Source organism: Oryzias latipes, chromosome 24 (assembly GCF_053564925.1).
Source record: "Oryzias latipes strain Hd-rR chromosome 24, Olatipes_Hd-rR_3.1".
Taxonomy (NCBI): Eukaryota; Metazoa; Chordata; class Actinopteri; order Beloniformes; family Adrianichthyidae; genus Oryzias; species Oryzias latipes.
Window position 1 is genome coordinate 15,095,951 of NC_136260.1, and position 12,748 is coordinate 15,108,698.

A 12,748-nucleotide genomic window follows, 5' to 3' on the forward strand; every position below is an offset into this window, starting at 1 on the left:
GAAAGGTTCCTTGTAGGAGAACTGACTCCCTTTAAAATACCTGGAAAAAGAAAATGACTAAGCTACTAGGAAGTCAGTCTTTGTTCATTCTTGTTTGAAGCACTAATTAAAATACTTAACAGTCAAGTTTGGGTGACTCATAATTCCCTCAGTGGTAAAGTTATTCTTTTCAAAATACAGATAGGTTTTTAAAAGGTTTATGCTTTGAAGTTCTGCATTTGGTTTGGACCCTAATAAAGAACAATATGTGTATGTGCCAAACATGCATCCATTAATCTTCTGAACCCATTTTGTCCCTTTCAGGGTCACGGGGCTGCTCATGGGCGAAGGTAGGGTACACCCTGGACAGGTCGCTAGTCTGTTGCAGGGTCAAAAATAAAAAGACCAAATAAAGTACTAACAATAACAAAGTCAAACATTTGCTGGTTTTAGATCCTTACAGAATGAAAAGAAATATTAAGGTTTTCAAATGTTTATTATTCTATAAAAAATATGGAAATAGGAAGCTTGCTCTTTTGTTCCAAACATAAACAAGACAGATCTGACGGGTATTGGTATTTCTCCAAAAGCATCTACAATGGTGTTCATAAACGCTCATTGGTTTAAGAACTCTCACATATTATAGATAGAATTAATAATCAGCATTTATGTGCAGAACATATTTTGTGTAAGCGTTGATGGGCTAAAGATGGACAAAAGGAAATGCTTACGCTGTCTTCTGAGCCCCACGGCGTGCCTGCTGTGTCTTACCTGTGTGAAAAACGGCTCGTAGATTTCCACTCCTTTATCCGAGCCTTGGGTCAGGACCTCGCGTCCGCGGTGCCAGCTGTAGCGGACGGGCGGGTTGGAGTTCGCCACGCATCGCAGGAATACAGTCCTTTCGTAGTAGAACTGCTCCTTGGCCTCTCCGATGCTCTGATGTACCGTCACCACTGGGTCGTCGAGATCTGTGGGGAGATCACGGGGAGAGACTGTCAGAGACGACTTTCCCTCCAACAACATATCGACCGCTCGGTATCGATTAATGACAGTGTCCCCGTTCTGTAGATTAATCTTGATTTACAGGTGGATATCAATTTTTTGTTCATGTGAGTAAACACAAACACAATTTCTGAAAATCTGCAGAGGCTGATTGGGGTTAAAGGTTATTTGGAAAGACTGGTGTTATCGTCTTAGGAGAGCCAGCTATCACCAGGATCAAAAGTGGGAGAGCCACTTCTTGAGGTGCTAAAGTCAATAGGATGCAGCTCAAGGGCACTACAACTCCCCAGACGACTGGAACTGCAGTCCGAGCTGCACTCCAGTGAGAGCATCCAACAAGACAGTCTGCACCCAAAAGCACGTTTGATGTCCGTCCCATCACGGATCCAGTTTGCCGGGCCTCCACTGTAATTTCTGCCCATCCATCCGTCCCCAGAAGATCTGAGGGATGTCTCATCTGAGAGGAGACACTTGGTCATTTGAAAGAGGCGCTTGTGCTTGATTAAACGGATTCAAAGTTAATCATCTTACTCGGCTATCGCATTAAGCCCCAGCAAATGGTGTTCATCATAGCCATGGTGTCTTTTAGCATGCTAATGCGCGCCTCGTAGATTATGTCCAGTCGCACGCTTGGAGAACACAGCACTTGCTGTTTCCCTTTCATCTCCATCACAGATGCAATCAGTTTTTATCAGGAGCAGAGAGGCAATTTAAGGGGGGGTAGAAAAACTAATGCAATTTATCCTGCACGCTAAAACTCTGGCCGATAACAGCTGACCTTTTGCATATGAGGAGGAAGGTGATTGAGTGGATGAATGAGTGATTTTGTGTATCAGTTAGGGAGAAGCAAGGTGGGTAATTGAGGTGTTGGAGACCACAAGAGGAGCTAACACTGAATGGATTTCCTAATCTCTATATGAAACCTGGGAATTTTAAAAGCTAAAACATTAATGTCATGTTTTGTTTTTAAGTTCCTTTCTAAGAACATTCTGATCCCATTATATCAGGAAGTCTCAGATTATAAGAAGCACGTCAGTACCCTCGAAGTTTAAGGTGCAATTTCTTAGTGAAATTCCTAAGTGTGTCTGTTCTGCTAATAACTATTTGTACTCAGAAAGAAATCAGACGGGTTGTTGCAGCAACGAAACAGCCAACATTATTGTAGCTTGAAATGGACGTTTATCCTGAGTCCTTTTCATAACAGAAAACAATTAAAATAAAAGTTTGATTATTTTTTAAATAGAACTAAAAAGAAAAAAAAAAGATTTTTCATCCTCTTTTGTAAGTCTTCTTTAAAAAGCAAACTTGAAAATTTTTTTTTTTTACAAATTCTTCTAGATATATATTAAAATAAGTAAAAACAAATAAATAAATTGAAATAAAAAAATAGTGCATTTTTTATTGCTGGAAATAAGACGTGTTTTCTTTAAATTGCAGCACCGTACAAACAGTAATAAGTGCTTCTGTCATTTGTAAAACCCACTCAGACCTTTCTTACAACAATCCATCCAAACACTAACGATGAGCGATGAGAGTTAGTTACCTAGGTTGAGGGTGGTTCCCATAGTTATGAGCATTTGCAGTCCAGACAAATTGAGTAAATATATTTTGTTTTGAATTCTTGCATTTTCCTGACAAAGTGTACTGAAAAAATAACTTTTTTGAAAATCAGATAAATTGGGTTATTTTCATTTTTTTATTTTATCTTTTTAAGAAATTTTGAAATATCAAAAAGTATACAGATTATTCTGGTTTTACTATGATCAAAAATGCACAGGGACATCATTGATTTCCAAAAGGTAATTACACCAGGTAGCAGTAAATGTAGTTTAGTTTTTCTGCAGGGGAATTTTTGACCTCTCAGACCCCAAATTTGCGATGCTGCCATGAAAAATGACAAGAAGATTGAAGGTAATGCTTTATATAAATATATATAATTATATTTGCAACGGATGCAGTTTATTTTTGTGGTTTACTTTGATCAATGGCAGAGGTTAGACTTTTACAATCAAAACTCAGGGTCAGGAAGTGTTTTAACAACCCAGGAGAGCGATGAAACAAAAATAAAAAATCATATATATCTGTGTGTTTTGTATTTGGTGCTTATGAAAAACAACAGAGAATAGAATAGATCAGTCAGTATGGAGATACCAGTAAGTAGAGCTGCACCATGTGGTTGAAAAGTTGAATCCACAATGTTTAGAAACATCATTTAAACTTTATTTTTTTTTGGAACAAAGTGCAAACTAAACCTGTCTAGTTGTGTCTTCTTTATAAATAAAATATTGCAACAGTATTTTTATTCCAAATTGGACAAACTCTTTATGCCGGAATCTATTTCTCACATGAAAAATATTCTTCTATGTTTTTTTGTTTAAGGTTATGCTAATTTAAGTGAAATCCGGATTTCAATGGTACTTTAGCAACATTTGGTGTAAAGAGGTATATAAATATAAAACATTCATCTATTTAAGTTGTGGACATGGATGTGACTTTAGTAATGAAGTGTTAAATCCTTCCAGTTTGGTCGTTTTTGTCTTGAGTCTCTGTAGTTTTCGAATCTGTCTGGAATGTGGAACCCCTGGCCAATTTACAGTTGGACCGCAGAACCATATTACTGTATTTTGAGCACAAGCAACCCAACAGAAACTATCGTGACGTCAATGATTGGCAAAGAGAGAAAATGAGACAATTGGAATGTAAACAAACAACTTCCGAATGTGATGACAAAGCAGTCTGCAAACTACTACTTCAAATCTTCTTTCTCTTTCGGCTTTTCCCATCAGGGGTCGCCACAGCGAATCATCCTTTTCCACCTCACTCTATCATGGACATCTTCTACCCTAACGTTAGCCAACTTCATGTCCTCTGTTAAGACATCCATGTATCTCCTCTTTGGCCGTCCTCTTGCCCTCCGGCCAGGCAGCTCCATCTCCAACATCCTTCTACCAATATATCCACTATCCCTCCTCTGAACATGTCCAAACCATCTCAGTCTGGCTTCTCTGACTTTGTCGCTAACACAGACAACATGAGCCGTCCCTCTGATGTACTCGTTCCTTATCCTGTCTAACCTGGTCACTCCTAAGGAGAACCTCAACATCTTCATCTCCGCTACCTCCATCTCAGCCTCTTGTCTCTGTCTCACTGCTACCGTCTCTAACCCATAGAGCAGAGCTGGTCTCACCACTGTCTTGTACACCTTTCCTTTGAGTCTTGCTGGCACTCTTCTGTCACACAACACTCCTGACACTTTCCTCCAACCGCTCCAACCTGCCTGCACTCGCCTCTTCACCTCTTTTCCACAATCCCCATCACACTGAACTGTTGACCCCAAGTACTTAAACTCCTGCACCTTCTTCACCTCAGCCCCCTGTAACCTAACGCTTCTACCTTGATCCCTCTCGTTCAGACACATGTATTCTGTCTTACTACGACTGACCTTCATGCCTCTTCTTTCCAGAGCAAACCTCCACCTCTCTAGCTGTTCCTCCACCTGCTCTCTACTCTCACTGCAAATTACAATGTCATCCGCAAACATCATTGTCCAGGGAGATTCCTGTCTTACCTCGTCTGTCAGCCTGTCCATCAGCATAGCAAACAAAAAAGGACTCAAAGCTGATCCTTGGTGTAGTCCCACCTCCACCTTGAACTCCTCTGTCTGACCTACAGCACATCTCACCACCGTCATACTTCTCTCATACATGTCCTGAACTACTCTGACATACTTCTCTGCCACTCCAGACGACCTCATACAGTACCACAGCTCCTCCCTCGGCACCCTGTCATACGCCTTCTCTAAATCTACGGACACACAATGCAGCTCCTTCTGACCTTCTCTGTACTTTTCCATCAACATTCTCAAAGCAAAAATGGCCTCAGTGGTGCTCTTACGGGGCATGAAACCATACTGCTGCTCACAAATCTCCACCTTCTTCCTAAGCCTGGCTTCCACTACTCTTTCCCACAGCTTCATTGTGTGGCTCATCAACTTTATTCCTCTATAGTTGCTGCAGTTCTGCGTGTCACCCTTGTTCTTAAAGATCGGAACCAGAACGCTTCTCCTCCATTCCTCAGGCATCTTCTCACTCTCTAGAATCCTATTGAACAACTTCGTTAGAAATTCCACTGCTGTCTCTCCTAAGCACTTCCATACCTCCACAGGAACGTCATCAGGACCAACGGCCTTTCCGCTCTTCATCCTTTTCAGAGCCTTCCTAACCTCATCCTTTCCAATCTCTGCTACTTCCTGCTCCACAACAACCACATCTTCCTCCCTTCTTTCCCTGTCATTTTCCTCGTTCATCAGCTCCTCAAAATACTCCTTCCATCTTTTCTGTACACTCTCCTGGGTTGTTAGCACCTTTCCATCTCTGTCCTTAATCACCCTTATCTGTTGCACGTCCTTCCCATCTCTGTCTCTCTGTCTGGCTAGCCTGTACAAGTCCTTCTCTCCTTCCTTTGTGTCTAACCTGTCATATAGCTCATCGTAAGCTTTCTGTTTGGCCTTTGCCACCTCTCTCTTCACTTTACGCTGCGCTTCCTTGTACTCCTGTCTACCTTCCTCAGTCCTTTCTACATCCCACTTCCTTTTAGCCAACCTCTTCCTCTGGACGCATTCCTGTACTTCCTCATTCCACCACCAAGTCTCTTTACCGTCTTTCCTCTTTCCAGATGACACACCTAGCACCTTCCTACCTGTTTCCCTGATAATCTCTGCTGTAGTTTCCCAGTCATCTGGAAGCTCATCCTGACCACCCAGACCCTGTCTCAACTTCTGCCTAAATTCCTCACAAGTTTCTTCATTCTGTAGCTTCCACCACTTGGTCTTCTTTTCTGTTTTCCCTCTCTTCTTCTTCCTGACCTCCAGAGTCATCTTACACACCACCATGCGGTGCTGTCTGGCTACACTCTCTCCTACCACCACTTTGCAGTCATTAACCTCTCTCAAATGACCTCGTCTGCATAGGAAGTAGTCCACCTGGGTACTCCTACCTCCACTTCTGTATGTCACTCTATGTTCCTCTCTCTTCTGGAAGTAAGTGTTGACTACAGCCATTTCCATCCTCTTCGCAAAGTCCACCACCATCTGTCCCTCCAGATTCCTTTCCTTCACACCAAACCTGCCCATCACCTCCTCATCACCTCTATTGCCCTCACCAACATGCCCATTAAAGTCTGCTCCAATAACAACTCTCTCTCCTCTGGGGAGACTCTGTATGACCTCATCCAACTCACTCCAGAATCTCTCCTTCACTTCTAACTCACAGCCAACCTGTGGCGCATACCCACTGACTACATTCACCATCACCCCTTCGATTTCTAACTTTAAGCTCATCATCCTGTCTGAGACTCTTTTCACCTCTAGAACACTGTTTACAAACTCCCCCTTCAGAATCACTCCTACCCCGTTTCTCTTCCTATCAACACCATGATAGAACAGTTTGTATCCTCCTCCAATACTACGTGCCTTGCTGCCCTTCCACCTTGTCTCCTGCACACACAGTACATCTACCTTCCTTCTCTCCATCATGTCTGCCAGCTCTCTGCCTTTCCCTGTCATTGTGCCAACGTTAAGAGTCCCTATTCTCAAACCTATGTTCCTGCCTTTTCCCTTCTCTCTCTGGCCACGGGCCCTTCTGCCTCCCCTCTTTCTTCGACCAACAGTAGTCAAATTTCCACCGACACCCTGTAGGTTAACAGCATCGGTGGCGGTCGTTGTTAACCCGGGCCTCGACCGATCCGGTATGTCTAAAGTGTTGTGGATGATTCGCATGGTACTACTTCAAATGAAATGAGTAAATCAACAAATGAGTCCCACTTCTGAACAGAACACCATAGGGATACCACAGCACACTGGGTGAGGTTTGTATTGTGGTTCCATCCAATCAGAAGCACCCTAGCCTAAATGTGGGACAGCCTTGACTTCAACTTGCTCTTATTGCACATGATCAAAACAGAGTAGCAGACAGGATCAGATCAAAAGCTTTTTATGCCAAATAAAAAATAAAAAATAAGACAAACCGACCAAAACCAGCAATTTTCATAGTGTGAAAATGTGTTGATTCTATATACAAGAGTCTGTTCTGATTGGTTAACCGTGGACCGCAAAGCACGGCGTCTCGGCTGAGAATGCTGATTCCTCTTTTTCATTAAAGACGTGTTCTCCCCTGCAGCCCCTTAATCAAAATCTAGCAGTGGTCAATACTTCATCTAGGATCTATTACAGTGTCTCAGGTAAGAGCAATTACCTTTGGGAGGGGGACAAAGGCGGGGGGGAGGGACTACACTGCAGATGAGACAGAGCAACTGCAGAGCTATCTTAAAGGAGGCATTTGCTTTGAGAAGAACATATACATCACTGAGGGGAGTTTGAATCACTCGGCTTTAGTTTCATCTATTTCCTGCTTTAAACAGCTAATTTACCGTCTGTGGTAGAATGGAGGGAATCGCTGACAGGCCTTTCTACCACAATTACACATGTCTTCGGAGGCCTGACCAGAGAGGACCTGTGTGTTTTTCTGCAAGTGTAATTTTTATACGGCGTCATTTGAGCTATTAATAGGTCTGAAATGTGAGCAGAGCAGAAGTGGGTGCTAGGAGGCAGGAGATAAATATGGAAATGCGCACTCTGGATTAAAATTTTATGAATTTCAAACCAAATTCCACCTCCACCATCAGTCTTTCTCCTGTAAGCATATTGTACGTGTGTGCATGTGTGTGTGTGTATATGTCGCTCTTGTGTAATTAGCTTCTTAAGTCACGCTTGACTGATTGTGAGGCTTTAAATCCCAGAGCCCAGAGGAAAACTTTGCTGTGCCGGCTGCCTCTGCCAGTGCTGTTAGGGTTTGTAATTGCAGGTTCGTAGTGCCGCAGACCGGTAAATCTCCGTGTTGGGCTAAACGCCATAGTGAAGCGGCCACGCCGGTCCCTCCCAGCACATCAACGCATCTCTCATCCCCACAGTCCTCCGATAGCAGAACATGGGGGGGGGGTGACACAGTCATGTGAACACTAGCGGCAACCCATTCGTGCAAGACAGCTCTGTTCCTGTTTATCACCAATATCTTCACGGCTCGACGTGGCGATACTCTCACCTGACCAGTAGATATCAACCTTTGAAGGCCCTCTAAAACATTCAACGGGTGGTTTCAAGAAAGTAAAGATAAAGACCGAAGAATGAGCTTCATTAACACATCAAACCTGTACTCTGTGCTTCCTTGTTCCAAAACAGTCTTTTTAAAGGACAGACAGATGTGTGTAAACATGGATTTCTCCACATGCGTGCACTCCGCTCCAGATCCTCATTCGGTGTCACTGTGTCTACTTTGGCTTTAATGTCTTTACCCCGATTTGGACCTGATTTGTTAAATTAAGTAGTGAGGAGAATACCTATAAACCATTGGCCATGATGGGTTTCTTGATCGTCTTGTCTGCATGTAATCAATTTGAGCCGATGGGGAATGACTCACTGCTTCCGTCTTGTCTCCTCTTGCCTCCTGCAGAAGAGGGTGCTCTGTATTTACAAGCCACTGACTGAAGACCATCACAGTGCCTCAGTGTACCGTCTTCTAAAATCATTTGCAGAGACATTGCCATGGTAACTTGTTTTTTCAGAGCAGGAGGGAGGGGAGTGATGCAAAGTGAGGCAGGTCATTATGTTACAGTGTTAGCCATTAGTGGTCATGTCCCTGAATTCTGAAAGAAAAACCACTTATAGACATTTCTATAGTTGGCGCTATGCAGGCACATACATACTTTTGTGAGGATGGCGTCAAAGAAGCACAGAAAGGTTTAATGTCTGCAAACTGCAAAGGTAAAGATAGCAAACAGAATGAGGGGATGTTGTGTTAAGATTGTTGGGTTTCCACATTCCGCAGTCTATTGGGAAAACCAACAGACCCGAAATCTGTACTGAAACCCATCAGGTTTGACATTATGACCATTGATGCAATGGAGGTCGATTCAACTTCTTAAGTCTTAGTTGATTGGATATATTAGACAGTGCGTAAGTGCCGTGCCCCCAGAGTTTACAGGTTAGCATTGCCATATTTTCTGCACTATATCGAACACTTAATGAATGGTCCGTTTTCAAAATTATGTCATAGATAAGGCAGGCTGAACTATGAGATGCATTGAGCAAGACAAAAGACTCAACAGCTATATCTTCCAAAATGTAAAAAATAACAGAGTGCTGCCACAAAAATAGACATTGCTGTAAATATGCTAACTCCCAACCTTATTAGGAACACACAAAAAAATACTTAGTCTGAAACTCTACATGTTGGCCGAGTTACTGTATTTTCAATACTTATAACCCAACACTAATAGTAAAATGTAAAAAAAACAAGAACAGAATGATACAGCTAAAACAAACATTACCGTGACTAAGCCAACTCCCAACCTTGATAGTTACCTTAAAAAAAAGAAACACAGTCAGACACTGCTGCACGTTAGCCATGTTAACAGATTCACAATGACATGCAACCAAACATTTCGCCAGAGCGCCGTCTATCTCTCAAATTCACATCAACATCAATAACACCCACCAGAATGAATCTGTATATATAAGGCACTCTGAATAAGGTGCACTGTTGTTTTTTTTAGGAAGAAAATAAGGATTTTAAGTGTGCCTTATATTACAAAAAAAAGTACCATGAAAAGACAAATGGAAAGCTTTGATTGGTCAATTCTAGTTTGGCTTTATTGGACGCTCAACAACTAATGATGTTGAAGGAATACGCTTTTTGGTCATTTTCTGTGATATGGGAGTTCATTACATCATATTTTGCCAAAATGGTACCAAATTAGCCCAATTAAAACTATTTGTGACCACAGGATCCTGCCTCCAAGGCCTCTGATTCTCAACTGGAAAAAGGCGGTTTGCCTTGTCAGGGTAGGTAGAGAGCTTCGGCCCCAAGAAATGAAAAATCAATGATTTTTTTTTTTTTATTGCTTGGGTGAGTAATTCCCTCAATCAATGCTTTTACAAATGTGTTTTCAAAATGTGCTCTACCATTTGGATAAGCAGGCAGTTAAAGGGTAAAGTATGTTGTGGCCTTGTGAAAGAAAGATGGAGCATGAGGTTGACAGACAGAGAGGTGCAGTAAAACATTTGCTGTTCCAATCAGTAGTGTAGAGGGTGTTGAACTGAAAGACATTGTTCTCAGTTTACTAGTCAATCTATGACAAACACCCATGGTCATAAACTTTTGGTCGTGACCAAAAGGAGAAGATCCCAGAAGTTAAATGGAATGAGTTTCCTCTGCAGTTTGGCTGGGTTCTCCCTTGTACAGAGTGAGTAGAGAAGAGACACTGCTCCACCACAGCGGGAGAAGCCAGCTGACATGGGTCTAGTATCTTTTTTGGATATATTTTCCTGGAAGTTCCAGGCTCCAGGCATATCACACTAGGAGGAGTATCTGGGGAAGATCTAGGACTTGCTGGAGGGGACATTTCTTCTTTGCTGGCCTGGGTGGTCCTAGAAATTCCCTCTGTAAAACTGTGGAAAGTCTGTGGAGATGGAGATCTGTGCTTCTTTGCTTAGATTGGTGCCATCATGACCGGGCCCAGAGAAGTGGTAAAAGATGGATGGATGGATGGATGGATGATCACAGGGTTCATCAACCTCCTCTTATCTTTGAATTGAAAAGACTCAATATAAAAAATCACAGACAATCATGGATTGGGAAGGCTTATTGATACAAAAGGGGACTGAAGTCTGGCCAATCAATCCAAAAATTATTCTGCAGTAGTTTACATTCTAAAGACATTAAACCAAAAGGATTTTATTTTGTACAAGACTCAAAACAAGCCAGGTTTCCGCGTTCTCTGACTTTGTTGTCTCTATTCCACCGCTAAAGTGCCAAAAACAACAATCTGTAATTTGAATAGTCATTTTGTTCTGATCAGATGTGTATATTGTACTGTATGTTGTTTACAATGGAACTCATGGCACCCAGAGGAATTATGGGACAAATTCTGGCCAATGGAGGTAGTGTGGAGCTTGAGGCGTATTTCTGCCTGGAAACTGTCGGCTCAGTCTTCCAACCTGACTAACATAAACTTGCTACTTTGAGACATACAACAACCCAAAGACAACAGCAAAAACCCATACTGGTTTAGGAATGGTTAGAGATAGATCTACACTGTTCAAAATGTCAATCTAGACCCTGCAACGGACTGACGAACTGTCCAGGGCGTACTTGCCTTCACTCAAGAGTAGCAGGTCTTGTTAACTGATGTCAAAGCAGTTCTGAGAGGTACATGATGCTCTGTTTTTTTGCAAGTTGCAAACAAGTTCGGGGGTTTTTGTGAATATGCTAACATGACTAATATGTAGCTGAGTCCAACTGTGTTTTTTTTCCATCTGACTAACAAGGTTGAGAGCAAGCGCACAGTAATAATTTTTCAGCGGCAGGTATTGTAAATATGCTACTGTGGCTAACATGTACCGCAGAGGTGGGCACTGACGGCCGCATTCCTGTATGTCTTCCAACATACCCTGCTCTGGCATGTTCTGATTGGCTGGACACACCTGAACCAGGTTGTCAGGGATCGAGCAGCCATAGAGGACAACAGAAGTTTATCAAAAAAAAATGAAAGTTTTAATTTTTCTCAAAAAATGTAAAAGGTTGAACAAACTGGGCTCAACAGAAACATAATCACCTCAGGCAACAAACCTCACTTTAACTTAAGCAACTGAACAGACCAAGTAACAGAAACAAACTGACCTAACCAAAGATACAACAGGGGAACATATATAGTGGCTGATCAGACCACTTGAGAAACATGGGGGGAAAACTAACATGACTACACAATCATTTAACAAAGACTATAAAGACAAGACTAAACACAAAACTTGGTCTCTTAGTGGAAAAGACAAAAACATCAAAAGTAAAACAAAATGAATAATGACCAACAGAAGCAAAGCAAATAAACAATAAATAAGTCAATTGGTTTCTTCTCTTGGAGGCTTCTGTAGATGGCACCTGTCCAATTGTCTGACTGTAGTATGTAACCCTTGTGCTATCCTAGGCATTTTAACATTGGGAGTTGGGTCATCTAGACCCACTAGACAATGCGCTGAACCTTTTTTCTTCAATGATTTGTGATCTTCACTGGTGTCCTTGGATTATATGAAATCTTTCCACCTTTATCCACCTTTGTCATGGTAGGGAGAACACGTCAATGTAAGGATGGGGTCATCTATAGCACAAGGGTTGAAGGCTGTGAAGACTTGAGCTCCTCTTTTTTTCAGTCCTCACAGCACAGCTCCAGTAACAGAATCTCAGCCACACCCATAGGGACCAGTTGCACTCTCAGCAATGTCAACTTAAAAACAGGTGAGATTAATTAAACAAACCCAAAATTAGTTAACTAAACATATGTACTTGTATTTGTTACAAATAAACACTGAAAACAGAATAAATGTGTGTTTTAACTCAAAAAAAATGTGTGCATTTATTTAAGAATAAAGAATCTGAAATAATACAATTAAAAAGAAAGTGTGCAATGCTGGGAGGAGGTTACCGCCATTTTGTTTGTTGGTGTGGCAGGGTATGCTGCCATCACACAGCCATGAGTAGGGCAAGACTATCTGGAAATCATGCATACACACCGGCCCTCGAGGCCTGGAATTGCCCACCCCTGATGTACCGTGTTACAAACACGTTCTGTGAATGCAATTAATACCATCTGACTGACTGAGACTTATTTCTGACTCTTTTGTTTCGGCTAATGCGTCTTACAGTTCAGTGCATCTTAT

General features: G+C 42.0%; 1 protein-coding gene across 4 annotated transcripts in view; it reads right to left on the bottom strand.

The window, feature by feature from the left end:
* Positions 1 to 12,748, bottom strand: part of mdga2a (MAM domain containing glycosylphosphatidylinositol anchor 2a) — a 226,889-nt gene that overhangs the window by 96,233 nt on the left and 117,908 nt on the right. For all 4 annotated transcript variants that reach the window (XM_023952708.2, XM_023952706.2, XM_023952707.2 and 1 more), the window contains exon 4: positions 751 to 947. In XM_023952708.2, the coding sequence (XP_023808476.1) occupies positions 751 to 947 (197 nt within the window). The remainder of the gene's footprint in view (positions 1 to 750; positions 948 to 12,748) is intronic.